The sequence below is a fragment of the Vidua chalybeata genome, chromosome 3 (genome assembly GCF_026979565.1).
Source record: "Vidua chalybeata isolate OUT-0048 chromosome 3, bVidCha1 merged haplotype, whole genome shotgun sequence".
Classification (NCBI taxonomy): Eukaryota; Metazoa; Chordata; class Aves; order Passeriformes; family Viduidae; genus Vidua; species Vidua chalybeata.
In genome coordinates, this window is record NC_071532.1 from 48,299,823 (window position 1) to 48,315,890 (window position 16,068).

At 36.6% G+C, this 16,068-nt stretch overlaps 1 protein-coding gene across 2 annotated transcripts in view; it reads left to right on the top strand.

The window, feature by feature from the left end:
* Nucleotides 1-10,045, top strand: part of SHPRH (SNF2 histone linker PHD RING helicase) — a 49,420-nt gene extending 39,375 nt beyond the window's left edge. For both annotated transcript variants that reach the window (XM_053938644.1, XM_053938643.1), the window contains 6 exons: nt 720-908; nt 4,843-4,935; nt 5,474-5,560; nt 5,994-6,172; nt 7,996-8,076; nt 9,299-10,045. In XM_053938644.1, the coding sequence (XP_053794619.1) occupies nt 720-908; nt 4,843-4,935; nt 5,474-5,560; nt 5,994-6,172; nt 7,996-8,076; nt 9,299-9,395 (726 nt within the window). In that variant the 3' untranslated portion in view covers nt 9,396-10,045. The remainder of the gene's footprint in view (nt 1-719; nt 909-4,842; nt 4,936-5,473; nt 5,561-5,993; nt 6,173-7,995; nt 8,077-9,298) is intronic.
* The last annotated feature ends 6,023 nt before the right edge of the window (nt 10,046-16,068 follow it).

Here is a 16,068-nt window from a genome sequence, read left to right on the forward strand (position 1 = left end):
GGAATAACCTAAAGAACAGACTAGTACAGCAAAAGATATTATTTTGGATTTCAAAACTACTGGTCTACAAATTGCTTCTCTATTATGGAAGGTTCCGGCTGACATGTAGATGCTCTAGGCTCACAAGGGGAGAACAGCTTCTGCAATGCAATCTTGTTTCACATACTTTCTGTCGAAAAGAGATTAAGACACTGTATAAAATCTTTCTTCTTAAGTCCAAAGATGCTGTCTGGGACTTACCAGTAGGGAAAAATTAAAGCATTTTTTCTATCACTTATTAAATAAGACCAATCTACTACGAATGCACAGATAAAGAATTTTAAAGAAGGCAAATAAAAACATTTTTAAAATTTTTTAGAAGTATGTAAATACTTAATCTTTGTTTACATATAAGGCATTAAGAATCATCTTTCACAGAAATGGAAGATTGTAATGTCTTTCCTGAAGTTCAAAACTGAGACAATGGAGCAATGTACAGTAAATTCAGAGACTTCCTGTAGATCATTAATGTCTCTATGCTAGAGAACTTAAAAATTCAGGCTTTTTAGCAACTGGAGTGCAGCAATTGTAAAATTCTGCTTTAATTGGATTAATATAATGAAAATAACGTAATTTCTCTATGAAAATGTTTTTTATCATAGATTAGTACACTGTTTTTCTTTTGCACTGGCCCAAAATTGAAACTGTGTTGGGTTTGGGTTTTTTTGTTTCCTGCATAGTGGGCAGTGCTGACATGTGGACACTGTTTTTGTAATGAGTGCATAGCAATCATCATCCAGCAGTACAGTGTTGGCACCCGCCGGAGCTCAATTAAATGTGCCATTTGCAGACAGACAACATCTCATAAGGAAATATCTTATGTCTTCACTGCAGAAGCTGCAAATCAGGAGGATGATATTCCTGTAAAGGTAAGTTGTTTGCAGGAGCTCTGTGGCCCAAATTTTCAGCACTGCATATTTGTTGTGTTTTGTAGCATACTGCATTTAGGCTGACAAGTATATTATATAGTTTTATAAATAGTTTGTCCTAATGACAAAACCTCTAGACACAAACATGTAGGAATTCAGTCCTGATTGCACTGTTGTATCTGTTTTTTTTTTTTTTTTTTTACTAAAGGAGAGTTTTCATTGGGTTGAAGAGACAGCATTTTTATGAGTCTTTAGCAATACTGACATATATGTAGTGCATAGGTACAAGTTTGCTCTGTATGAATGTCTTGTAGAATTGTCTTGTAGAAAAAAACCTGTGCTTATTGCAGTTGTGGAAAAAATAGAGGATTCTGGGCTAAAATGCAAAGGTAAAATACATTGATAATACTTTGATTTAGATGCTGCTGTCTTTCATTAAAATATGATTATAATACAGCTGGACATAACTTGTCATAATTTTAATCTGATTAGTATAGTTTAAAATAATAACTAGTTGTGCTGACAGTCTTCCATGACATCTGTGCAAGTCTCCTTGAAACTTGCACAATTTCTAGTGTTGGTGCCCTGTATTTGAAGACATTGCTACCACATTCTCACTAGTTATTTCAACCTCCCTGGACAAATGGAATTCCATTTTATGAGTAGATGATTCCTAACTCGAATTTTTAAAGTAGTTGACAGTATGTGGCACCAGGGGGAGTAAATAGGCTGTATTTTTCAAGTGCTACTTCTCAGAACATCATTCAGGGCTTTTTGCATATTAATTCCATATAGAGTTTAGAGATATCACCCTGTTTCTAACAAAATTTCAAACATGTTTCATAAATTGCATTAAAGAATAACTAGAATAACCAAATTTCATAAATAAGACACTGAAAGAACATGTCATCTGCTCTTCTGTGTAAAGAGTTGTAGTGTTTTCTTGAAGTATTTCTGCATCAAAAACTTTGAACGAAGCAAAAATAAACCAAAAATATGCATTCTGTGTGAATTTGTTTGAGCAAAGCTCATTCTTAGTTCACGAAAAACTAAAAATTTACACAGTAGCTTCACTGTATTTACTACTTAAACAAGCAGCACTGTTAAAAATAAAAAATTCTACCTCGTATTCCTTTTAAGTTTACAGTTTACAAAGAATAACAAACTTACTATGGTTTCTATAGAATTCTGAGGTTAAGTATCTTTCAGGACAGATATGAAAATTGTGTGATTTATTCAGTGTTTTTATTTTAATCTGAGCTTTCTCAATCCCTATTAAAGTATTCACTACCTCTCTTTCTTTCTAAATTCTTATTTTACTGACACTAACCATCTTAAGGTAATGCATTAGCTGCAAAAGGACTACTGTAAATGGAAGCAGTTTATACTGAGAGAGAGATTACTGGCATCCCTGCATGTTTTGGTTTTGTAAAAGCTTCCTGTGTCTGGTCAGTATTACAGTGGGTTTGCCAGCCTGTCATCTGAGACAGAAATTGTTTGTTAGAGGGTAGTTTTGGTTCTAATGTTAACTGTTCCATAATTCATTTGAACTAGCCAATTTTTTTATAGTCATCTGAATATTCAACAAAATGACAGACACATGGTGTAGGGCTAATGAGTAGGATACCATTTTTTTAAGACAGACTGAAAAACAAAGTGCTTCTGTCAGTTTCATCTCTCCACAGAGAAGAAAACTGACATTTTTGTGTGTGCTGTGAGCCAAAGTTTTGGTCACTTGTATACTTACTTCAGTAAGTATAATATAGTTTAACATAATGTAGACAAAGGGATGAAGAACTTTTCACTGTTATCTTGTTTAAAAAGGTAACTTGTGACCATTTTGAGCGTTCTTTTTTGCGCCATAGTTCCCCTTACTGATCTTGTATGAAGTCACCTTTGTGTCACCTGAGTCACAGGAATCTGAAAGGTGGAAAAATCAACAACAGTGCCTAAAGCTTGCTATCTGTTATAGCAGGGAAAAGAACCTATGATATGGTCTAAAAACAGTTTTTGAGGAAAAGACAATTAGAACAGATTAGCCAAGATTGTCATCACTGAATCAGAGATGAATAGTATTGGAAAAGCCACAAATGATCCTGGAATTATGGAGTGAGACAGAGCAAAAATTCAATAAAGTAGAAATTTATTTAGATTTAAGTGAAATGTGCCACTTTGAGCTTGCTAGCATAAGTAAAATATGCTGTTTAGTCTGGTAACTGCAGTGCTAGCAAAACTTTCTCAGCTAAGGAGAAAGAAGGCAAATTTCCAAGCTAAAGAGATAAAAGATAAGAAAAACTCCTCAGACCTTGAAACAGACAGTGCAGAGTGACCCAAGAGTTCTCTCTGTACTTTCTGACAAAAACTGAGTACAAGTGTAACTATCTGTAAGTGTAACATGAAATCAGAAGAATGAATATGCATGAATCTATTGTTAAATTCCATGAATATGTAAATTAGCTAAAGTAATTAAAAGGGAAATAGTTTTCAGGAGCACGCATGCCCTTTGAAGGGAGATCCTAGCGTGCTCCCAGTGCTATAATAAAAATACATACCATGCCTTACAAATCTATCAGAATTGTAAGGTTTCGATTTTTCACTGCAATTTAGGAGGAAGTCCTAAAAGCTAGTCTTGGATCTCCTAACTGTAGGTGTTTATGATTGGCAGGCAGCAGCCATAGGGCTGCAAATGTATCATCCTTTCATATCAGAACACCTGCCAGTAGCTGTCCATCTGACTTTGCAAACAGTCAGACAGTCAGTGTCTACCAGGTGCAACAGAAATGATGTGGAAGAAAGCTGGTTAGTTTCTATGTCTGTGACATTGCAGAGTAGGAATCACTGTGGAGGACCCTGGGTAATAAAAGGCACTGCTTACTGCAGCCTTTGGTAAAACAGTCTGCAGTAAGTCTTTTACATGTTAGCTGCCTAATATGTGAGTGATCAAGCAGCCCAGCACTGGTTCCCAGCTTGTGCTGAGACTGCTGATATCCTTCCCAGCCAATTCTGCATGCAGCATGACTTCAGTAAATTTGATCTGTCATTGTAGTGAGCCAACATAGTTAATTCAGTGTTCAAAAGACAGGTGCAGACAGAAATAAAACAGTATTTGTCCTGCTGAATCTAGCACAGTTTGAAATGATGGTGTAGTAAGAAAGTAAAGGCTTCTTTAAAAAAGACATTGGGTAAAGTTGCTGTAATCGAAAGTACATACTGAAGGAGATGGAAAAAGAATTGCATCTCATTGTATCCTTTCGCTGACCTAAGGGGAAAGGGAAGAGTACATAAATCAAAATGGACAAGTTGTAGAATAAATTATTGGCTTCATTAAGCACTGAAATACTTATGAATGCAGAATAGAAATATGTTTTCATTGCAGCTCACCATCATTCCAAAATTAATTACATTTACAATTTTCTTACTGCTTTAAATATAATTAACAAGCTTCATAGTACTGAATGTAAGTTTGATGTTGCCAGAATGAGAAACAAAAGCAACATAAATAGCATTCAGGTAGGTATTTTTTCTTGGTCTGTTTTTAAGAGGTGTGAAGGTAGGGAAATTTTAATGTGAATTTGAAAGATTCACTAAAGACTGTGCCACAAAGTTAAACTGCAGGAGGCCTAATGGGTACGTTTGGTGCCACTGCCCTGCTTGGGCCATCTGTTTTTTGTCATGCAGAACTAGAGAGTGTGTCTGCATGGCACTTCATTCATGTGCTGCCCATGCTGTTACGCGCTGCTGATCCTAGTGCAGTTATAAGGGAGAGGTAAAAGTAGTTCAGTGCTACTTAACCTGCCCTTCCTCAAGACTGATCGTTGTTAACTTTATGTAAGATGTGTAAGAGACCTAATATAACATCATTTAATAAAGCAATGAATGTGGAAGGAGTTTTTACTATCCTATTTTACTAATGCGCTTCTTTGACTTTTCACAGGGAAGTCACTCCACCAAAGTGGAAGCTGTGGTCCGAACACTGAAGAAAATTCAACTTAAAGATCCAGGGGCTAAGTCCTTAGTTTTCTCAACGGTATTAATCACCATTTTCCTGTCTTGTGTTTGCATGTATGTTTTGAGTTCAAAGCATTCATAATATTTTCAGGAGCTAGTTTAGCTACCAAAATGTTGACCCACTCTGTACAACCATTTGATTGTTTTGAGGATTTGTAGGGCAAATCTTGTAACTGGAACAAGAATAATGATCACAGCAGATATGAAAGCTTGTTTCTTTAAAGGACAAACACTTAGATTTGCAAGGAAGCAGTAGAAATTCTAGATAATTTTAAATGTGATGTCCAGATATTTTTGATACATAGTAAAGCTGTTTTGCAAGTGGCTACCAGTTTCCTTTATTCAAGTTGATCTTTCTAAATAACTGTCTTAGTTTTATGAAAGATTTGGTTTCTAGCACACAATTTCTTTAAAAATTGCAAATCCTAGCATTTTGAAAAGCTTTTAAATTTACTCTTTGTTAGGGAAGTTAATTTATTTTTTAGTTTTCATTGCTGTTTGTAATGTTGAGTTACTTTTATTGTGTTGTGTGGTTTTGTTTTGTTTTTTTTTTACAGTGGCAAGATGTGTTGGATATAATTTCAAAAGCTTTGTATGACAACAACATGGTTTTTTCTCAGATCAATGGAATTAGTAAATTTCAGGTACATAAAGGATATTTTTCTTTAATTATTTTCAGTGGGAAAATCATAGTTCATAAAGTTAATCTGATCCTTTTAGCTTTATTGCTTCATTTCAGAAACTAAAAAAGCAGCAAATTTGTATTGCAGAAGCTTTAATCTCTAACTTATTCATTCTAAAAATTATAATATCAAAAATTCCTAGTTTAAAGCATTTGGAGATAAACAGTACATTCACTTTTGAGAAAGATGCATTGGCGTGGAAGTTAAGGATGGGACACACTGATCAGTGTTGCAAGAAGTTTATGCCTTCCCGAGACTGTCATATATCTGTTCTGGGATGCAAGATTGTCACTCTGGAGCCTGTATTAGCTGCCATAATTTGTTGAAAATATAGTCCTGTCCCCCACACTCTTCATTGAGCTTTTGTCACACTGCTGTGATGTTTGCCTTTTAGGAAAACCTGTCTGCATTTAAATACGATCCCAACATCAATATTTTGCTGCTGCCTCTTCACACTGGTTCCAATGGACTAAACATCATCGAAGCAACTCATGTTCTGCTTGTGGAGCCCATTCTGAATCCAGCACATGAGCTACAGGCTATTGGCAGAGTACATCGTATTGGCCAAACAAAGTAGGATTTACAATTGTGTTCAATGAGATATGATCCAGAATAAATCTGAAAAAACCTTGTTCAGCTGCTGCCCTATTTTATGTGTGCCATTGATGCCTTAGTTTTTAACTTTGGACTTCTGCTTGCAAAAAATGTCCAGAAATGTGTTAGCTTTGCAGGTCCAAGCAACTTATCATTTATGTCATATATGGCTACATTCAGGTGTGGCCTTTCTGAGTTTCCTTGAGAGGCTCTTTCTAACTGGTCACTCTCAGCTCCAGATTAGGAGCTGCATAAGTTGTTGGGGTTTTTTTTGTTTCCTTGTTTTGGGGCTTTTTTTCAGTTGGGTTTTTTTTTCCAAAAAGAAAGTTATAGCACATTCTCATTAGAACTGGTAAATTTTTAAATCACAGTTCTGCCCTCACTCCTGTCTTTTCGAAGACAATGAGTTTGCAACTCTTGTTTGTTTCAGTGTTGTTGCTCTGATATAGGTAGTACAGAACACTTTAAAAAGGTTTTAGAAAGTTGTTCGTCAGCATATGAGATGTATGTGTTTTTCCTAAGGTCTCATGATTTTAGAAAAAAATATTTAAAGCTCAGTACATGAAGAAGGAAAATAACTGCACTCAATTCTGGAATAACAATACTGTAGAATAATAGTGGGGGTTGTGTTCTGGAAGTGGACATGATGGAGCATATATGTAAAAGAATGTTATGAACAGGTGGATATTTGTGTGTGAAGGTAAAGATTTTGAATTAACTGTGAGGGCGTAGGAAAGATTGACTGCGACAGCCCACACTGGAATTCTACATGGTGCTGGCACTAAAGATGTGGCAAAAACGTTGCAATAAAATCACCAAGAATACTTTGTACTTTTTAAGAATTAAGATTTCAGCTAGGCTTATTTTTAAAAAGGGCTGTGTCCCAAGTACACTGAGCATTAGGGAATACTATTAAGTGCCACTGATGCAACTATTACCAGTTCAGTTCTTAATTACTTCTCTTTTTTGGGGGTAGACCTTTGTCTATGAATCCAAAAGCATTCCCTCTACGTTCTTCTGTGAAATGTTACCTGCCAAAGTTTCAACCTAAGACCTGAAAACCATCTAAGCATTTTCAAGGATTCTTACCTTGAAAAATGTTTATTCTGGGGAGCATGGTATGCTTTTTCATTTTTTTTTCCTTGGATCTGACTTTTTTCCATTTTACTTTCAGGTGCCTGTCACTTTTCTAAATTACTGCTTTCTTTTTTAAAATTTTATTTCATAAATGGGATTTTAATTTTCCGGTATGTTTATTGACATTTTGGATTTTTTATTTTACCAGTGTTTATTGACTACAGGTACTGACTTCTTTTTAAAAAAAAATATGTGTTGCTGTCTTCAAAAATACTATTATTAAAACTCTGGATATTAGTTTTAATTATCATCACATTGAGCTCTTGTCTCTTGGAATAATTTGTGACAATGAAGTATGAACATTGTATATAACTAGTGGGCAAAACTCTTTTTTTCTTTAGGCTCTGGAGGAATGTTTCTAGTAAGGACACAGAAAGCAGAACTTTGCCCTGTATCTACATTAGGATTTTACCTAATACAGCTTACATTCATTTAGTGTGTGATCAGTAAAGTGAAAGTGTGTTTACAGGGAAGCACTAAGCACTCTGAAATGCCAATGGAAGTTGCTAATCACTTCTAATATTTATTTCTTAAAAACCAGAGGCATATTTTCAACACTTTTAATAGAATTAGTATGAGACAAAAATATGGTTATAAACTTTGGCAGTAGCAGTACAACTTCTGCTCACTTATGGTGGCATTTTCTTTTTTTTAAACACATTCAGATCTACGATTGTTCATAGGTTCCTGATAAAAGCAACAATAGAAGAGAGAATGCAGACTATGCTGAAAACTGTAGATAGAAGGTATGTGTTGATTTTTTTTTTTAAATGCCATTATTGCTCTGAAAATGAAAACGTGGCTCTCCACCATACTTTTATTATGGTTAGGAATGTATATCTTCTATATAAACTTCAACTGTTCTTCAAACTGTTTTGATTGCCAAAACAGTTTTAAGACTTCAAAAGTTTTAACTTGGTTCCAGTAACTTGCAGCTTAAGGTATTTTAATTCTCTGGAAAATATTTTGGTTATGTTTTGTGTATTTTATTTCATAAAAGCCCAAGTAATAAATTATATATTATGGTGTGATTTATCTTTTCAGTTTACCTATATTCATTGGTATAAAAACATTGCAATTGATGGACTAGTACTAAGCCTGCCACTAGCGCAACAATATATCATAAACTCTAACACAGGACATGGGTTCTTTCTTTTGTTATTTTATTTTTTTAATCCTACAAACTTCATCTGATGGTGCTGTGTCACAATTCTTGGTTTCACAGTCCATGCAAGCATTGCCCAGATGCTAAGTCATACATGAGGCTGGTGTGCAGACACAGAAAGCAGTTCTCACTGTGGTTTATCTTTCCAAAATCTATAAGCAGTGATGGTTTGGAGCGGGACTAAAAATGCTATTTACATTCCTTATGCAGGCAGTGTAAGAGGTTTGTACCTTTTAACCAGATGGTATACACATGACAAATCTAGGAGGAGGCCTTAGTTTAAGGAAATTTTGCCTGTTACAGATAATGAAACTAAAAATTACATGCACATCTTTGGCTGTAGTTATGGAATATTTCAGTTTTAACTCTTCAAGAATTATATATTATCCTTATCTGTGAAGTAGCACTACTTTTGCACATAAAATTTGGATAAATGTACAGTGGTCAAGTGATCCCATGAGGGCTAATATTTTGAAAGTAATATTAAACCACATGCTTGGAAGTTCAAGCAAATCCCTTAAATGTTAAGAGGTCAAAGTGGATTATTCCATGGTCTGTTGCCTTTGCAGTGTTTGGTGTTGATCACATTTGGGGACAGCAAATGGACTTTTTATGTTACTTAGAATGTGTAGGAGCAGTAGCTGATGAGTCTATGTGTTTCCTGGACAGAAGGTGTGCTTTCCTGCTGAGCTTCAAAGCTGAGCAGGTATTGACTCTGAACTGTATGCTCTGTCTTCAGTGCACACAGCTCATTACTTGCACTGATTCTTTCTCTGATGCCCGCGTGCAATTTTTTCCCACAGCCACACGAGCTCTTCCATGAAACAGTCAGAAGCGTCAGTGTTGACAGTGGCAGATTTGGCTGAGCTTTTTACAGAGGAAACTGAAGAACTTGAGTAAAACATTGGTTTGACCTAATGAAATTGGAAAGTACCTGACCCAGTAAGCACCAGGATAAAATCCACTTGATCTGTCATTCCTGTAGACATCATCTAACATTTGTCTGTAAGAGAGCAATTGGAAATTGAGAAGTCTCGATTTTTACCGATTTATTCTTTGGTGATGGTCACAGCAGCACACACTTCTGATGGCACTGGATAAAAGTTGCACTTTACACATTATACAAAAACATGGATATTTTTCTCCAAAGAACATTTGAGCTGGATGCTGAAACTGAGATCTTGGACACTTGGCTGAGAGGATTTTTACCATCAGGCTTGATCAGCTAGTAGCTCAGTCTGAGAACAAAACCATGTGTGTGGTTGGGTGGGAAAGGGAAGCAGAAAAATACAAATCTAATTTTTTTTATTGTACAAAGAGTTGTTAGAAAGAATGACTGTAAATTAGTATTCTTCTATAAAAAGCTTGTTAGATTTAATCCAGAGATATTAAATGTCTTATTGTTAACACTTCAGATTACAAATGTTTACTAATAGTTTGGATATTTGTATTAGGCTTTTAGATATTCACAAAGACTTTTGATGGTTAAATATTTCATTGTTAATGCTTACTCGTGGCAAAAAGATGATAATTAAATTATGCTTTTTGTATGTGTGTTGGTCTGGTGATCAGTTAAAGACTTGAACTTGCTGTACTTGTTTTCACTTGAAGCTGTGACTAAGTTAGTGCTCTGTTTGAAAAAACAAGAAAAGCGTTTGCTACAGAATTTTCAAAACTTAATTGGTTACGCTACTGATCACTTCGTAATTATTTGGTGTTTCTGTGCATTGTCTCACCCTGATCTTTTTTCTAGTTCTTCCCCTTAAAGTTGCAGCAATCTAAATGTACAAAATACATGAAATTATGATAGGCAGGCTAGTTATTAAGTCCCTGGTCTAAGTTAGAAAAAGTGTGGAGAAAAATGGAACTTTTGTGAAGCTTCATTTTTAGATACGCAAGAACACGCTACCCCACCTTTGTTGACAGTAGATAGTTTGGAAAAGAAATCTAGGCTAACTTCCAGACTGCTGAAGGTAGGCATGATAAATTTTAAGCCTTTTGGCATTGGGTATGGATGTGCATTTACATAACATTAATTTCTGAAGGTATTACAAAAGCGAGCTTAGTTGTGCAGTTGGTGTTAAACAAAATTTTGTGTTTAGCAAGTGGGCAAATGTGTATGCATAAGCAACAGGCTACTTCTCTCAGTTTGCAGCAAGAGAAATGGAATAGATAGTAGGGTCTTCTTTAGATAAGATTGATCAAGCAGTTTACACAGGAACTGACATCTCAATCCTTGAAAATACTGGGAACTCAAATAACCCTAAGCAACCTGATCCACCTTCGAAGTTGGCCCTGCTATGTGTGATGTGTTGGACCAGATGACCTCCATGGATCCCTTCCAGCCTAAATTATTTTACAGTGTACTGGAGATCATGCTGTACAGACACTCCAGGAACTTTGAACACAGCAACATTCCAATTTCCTCATCAGCTTCAGATAATGTTGATATTATATGACACAATGTGACTCCACAAGAAGCTGCTATTGACTCTGAGAAATGATGTATCTGTGCTACAAACTGTGGAAGCACATAGTGTTTACATTCATAGCTCCCATTTTAATTAACTAGATGTGGGAAGAACAGTTGTCAATGAGTGTAAAGACAGAAAGGCAAACTGAAAAATGTCAGCTATGAGACGTTTCCCAAACTCTTCGTGTTCTTGGCTTGATGCCTTTTTCGGGCTTACCTAGAAACAGAGTCCAGACAAAGTTAAAAGTATAAAAGCAGATATATGTAATGAAGGGCCTTCAGGTACATTAAGGGCAGACGAAGCTTCCGTAAGGGGCTACACCCAAAATGGACAATGGTCATGAATCTTCCAGACAGATGTAAGTTTGGTCTACTTGCAAATCAGGGGGTTAATCCTCCAATTGCAGCTTCAGGTAATGAAGTCATATTCTCCTAGTCTGCACCCCCAGAATTCACTTTTCTTTATACTTTTCGAAGCCTGAGGCTGTAGGGTGTCCTTGAGGTTTAGGCCTAGAGGAATTGTTTTGTCTGACCAAAATGTGAAGACAGTGGTTAACACTTCATATGGAGTTCAGAGTTATGTACTAATGCAGTACAGGATTTGAAAAATAGGCTAAAATCTTAAGGCATCAGGCTTATTTATATAAATATGATGGTTTCATTATTTATAAATATGTGGCTTTTGAATTCCTAACCAAAAGCATAGCTTCTTATCAAGCACTGCATGAGTCCTTAGTCCTGGTTTACCTTTTTTTATACTCATATAACAGCATGGAATGCCAGAAAATGTGGTTCTAGGTGCTCTCCTGGCTGCCCTGGAGCAAAAGCACCTAGAGCTCTGGAGATTTTACGTTAAAATGTGGCATGAGTCGTGTTAAAGCACCTCTTGAAATTGGAGGGTTGAACCATCAGAGTATATAGTCAGTGTCAGTAGAAAAATGAATTCTTCAAGTTTTACATAATTCAAAACACAGAGACCAAACTTAATGCTATTTTCCTTTATTTTTTTCAATATTTAATATCTTTGATAAAGGTTTTTCTTTCGGACATCTTAAGAGACTTCTCATGAAATGTTTTTTTTTTCTTCTTCTTTTCCTGCTAAGTGTATAGCTTGTACATCTGCAGTGTTTTTTTCTTATCAAAGTACAATAAGCTTGTTTTCACGGTGCTGTCATGGTTTTCCTCTCTATCAAAGCACTTTTGAAAGACAGTATCTTAGCTGAGAACAAAGTCTGCCCTATCCTAAGACTTCCAGTATACTCACAGAAATGGGGTTTTCCACTGAAGACAGAAACCTATAAATACTGACTGCAGTGTTTGCATAACATTTGTGTGGACCTACCAGAGGCATATACCAGATTCTTGTGTGTTCTCCTGCTAAAACATGTAAATGTGATCCAGGTTAACAGTATTACTTACCTGGTGAAGTCAGTCCCTTGAAAAATGAGGCTTCACCTGTTTCCAAAGACCTCAGTGCTGACTTTTAATCTCTTTCATTTCCATGACAAAGAATGGTAAGAGTTTTTTTTTTTTTTGTAGTTGGTGAGGATTTTGGGACTGGTTTTCTCACTGTATATATAAAGTTCAGTGCCTTGTAGAACAGAGCTGTCATTTTGGTATCTGTAAAAGCTTGATGTAAATAGTGAACTTCCTTGAACCACACAATATGATCATCTTGGAAACTGAGGTGTTAAACTTCTGTTGTTAATTGAGCTCTGTGAATGTCACTGTGGATCTTTAGGAGAATTTTTAAGTTAAGATTCCCCTTAACTTATCTTAACTTAACTTTTGATTCTCTAAATCAGCCTGTGCCAGGAATAGGTTTACATCTTAACCTGTTAAGTAACTTTTTAACATACTAATGAAAGTCCAGGATATAAGACAATTTTCATTGTAGTGTGTTTCAGGTCGGGTACCACAGAAGAATATTTACCTCAGCCTTCTCTTGCATATTCAAGTTTCATATTAAGACCTGGTGGACAGAGCTGATGGTGCTTTTTGTGAGACAGGCCTTCCAAACCACACATCTGCCAGTGTGTGCAGATGTATTACAGTTATCTGTGAGTGGGATCCTACAGAGATAAAAAATAATTGTGTCCGGTTAAACCCATAATTAGACATAAGTCCTCTTGTAAAATTCTGTCTGGACTAGTAGCTGGGGACCAGCTAACAGCTCTCTACCACTGTCTCTTCTGACACAAACAGTGCATTCATTTTTGCAGTCCTTATGACTGTATTACCTCTCTCAGGAGTCACAGAATTATTCGTTCAGTTAAAACTGTGCTTCGGTTAATTTGGAGGGAAAAAATCTTGCATTGACCAGTGTAAGAAAAAATTAACCTTGAAATTTATTGCTCTCCCAAGGTAAGCAATTAGATGAGTTTCTAAGGAAGACCTAGAAATCTAGGGATTTGTCTAGCTGTAAATAAAGCCCATTTCTGAAGTTTAAAGACTTACTGCTTAAAATCTGTATGCTATGCTTTTCTGTATACTGAAAGGCGAGTTACAAAGCCACTGTGCCTGTGCTTTTTTTCTTCCTTTTATGGTTGCCTGAAAGAAGTGAGATCTTTACAAGATTATATGCTATAAATGTAGATTAAATTAATTTCATAATGGAGAAAAAAATAAGGTGCAAGACATGTGTCTCTCCCTCTGCCTGTGTTTTTCTCTTTTACTGTGTCGGTCATCTCATCCCACCCTCCACCCACCCCCAGCTTGCTCAGTTTATTACAAAGAATGTTTGTGTTTGGTCAGTGGAAGTAGAGTAAAAGAGTTATAATCCATAAAATGGCTACAGTAAAACTAGCTTACTGTATCACAGGAAAAGTATCTGAGGTAAAGAGAACTGTAGCCTGTAGGCACACAGTTTGTGGTAATTGGGAGTGGAGCTGTGGCTGAGCCTCATCCCCAGTGGGCTGCAGCTGTGAGGAGCAGGTGAGCAGCATTGAAGGTAATGAGACCTGGAGTGCCCAGGTGCACTGACCAATCACCAGAGGCAACAGAGGGCACACAGGTGCAGTGCATTAACATGAGGGCTATAAAAGGTTGGGCTAAAGACCAAGAAAGATTAATGCTTGCAGCCTTCTGAAATGATGTGGTGTTACTCTGTTTGAGCAGATGCTTGAAGCCTTCTGATGTGGTATGGTGTTACTGTGTATGGGTTGAAGCATTCTGAAATTGTATGATGATAATCTGTGTATCGTGGCCATCTCAACTGTGGCATATGCTGCAACAATGGCCTTGTATAAATTATTTTTTGTACTGATAATATTTTCATTCATCCATGTTCTTCACCACTGTAGAATCAGATCCTGAATTTCAGTCTGTTAACTTTTTATATCTGGTTTTGTATTGTACAGCTGACACACAAAAAGAACCCTAGTAATCTACTTACTGAGTGAGCAGTGAGGCTTACAAGTTTTTACTTGCCAAGTCTATAGTTTTGGAATTCATAAAGTGTGCCTGAACCACTGTCACAAATCACAGTGTATCCACTGACTTCTCTTCTTTAGAGAAGGGGGAAGGAAGCTACTGATTCATGGTAGCATTGGATTCAAGTCCCAAGTAGGCACTCTGTATTCCACAGTCATACACAGTGTAAAGAGGACAGGTAGTTGGAATTGTAGCTTTCAAATGTTGGTAAGGAATTAAGTCACCTGATGTAGATGACAGGGTTTCTAAGTAATTATTGTCTAAGAATAATTCTTAGACAACTGGATTGTGAGATACTTGTAAACCTCTGATTTGGTTTTCTTCTGTGTACAAGATATCAGCGTTCCAGGGCTGACTTCCAAGTTCACTTGTGTGTATTTATAGAGCTTATACAAGCAAGTGCCCAGCCCAATTCATTGAACTGGATACAAACCAAATTTTATCAGTTGAGGAACAGGTGTCATTGTTTCCATGATATAACATCTCTTAGTTTGACAGCAACCTTCACATCAGGTAGAAACTATCTTTCCAAATGCTACTAAGTGTAAAATCTGACTGCTTATAGGGTGTCTCAAAATGTAAATTGTTGGTGTAGGCTGGCTTTGATAGTTGTGGGGGGGTTTATGCTGCTTTTCCGTCTATCCTGTGGGAACAAGTGAGCTAATGGGATTCATGTTATGTTGCTGTGAATTGTTGCTTCTTTATGCTAACAGATAATCTTCATTTGTCAGACTTTCTCTTGACTGTATCATTTGTTTAAGGAAGAAAATCTAGACTGCCTTTCTTGTTACCTTGATGGAATTTTGCCTTGTCACTCTTGGAGTCTCCTGAAATGGAGGCTCACAAGTGTGAGAACAATGATTTCCCATTTGTGAATGGTAGGGGACTAGCTGTACTCATTGAGTGTTCACAAGTTCATGGGGCCTGATGGGATTCATCCTAGCATTCTGAAGGAGCTAGTGCATGGTATGGAAGAACCCCTCTTGATCAGGAGCTAGTGTATGATATGGAAGAACCTCTGCCAAAGGTCTGGGAAGGTCCCTGCTGACTGAAAGCTAGCTAATGTTCTTCCAGTTTACAAGAAGGACATGAGGGAAGACTCAGGAAACTACAGATTTCTAGTCTCACCTCAACTATATTTATTATACCAACTATTGTTGAAATGTGTTGTTTCTCTTCTAGCCTTCTACAAAATCTTAATGCAGTAAGGTAGGAGTTGTGGACATGATTATACCAGGTAACTGCTGCCCCCATTGTTAGATCTTGTAAGGAGATCTGCTTAGAAGACATTTTATACTACAATTCCTGCCACAGAGGTAGAAAGCCCAGAGCACTTCACCACCAGCCAGAAAAGAGATGGAGGGGATATCTCTGAGACCAAGTGATCCATTAATATCTACTGCTGTTGCACATGCTGCAGCAGAGGTGGAATCTGTGCTAGATGGAGTTGGAGGAGGTTGAGGGGGAAAAATGAAGAATAGTTGTAAAATGTTCCTCTGAGTGCCCTTCTGCTGATTTTTCTGTGGGAGGAATGAGTCACTGATACGAGCAATGAATAAACAAAGGCTGAAAGATTGCAAGTATAGCCTATTCATTGGAGCTAAATGTTCATCTAAATGCAGTGGCACATTTTTGTGGTCCAGATTTGAGATATTAGTCACTTTCTTA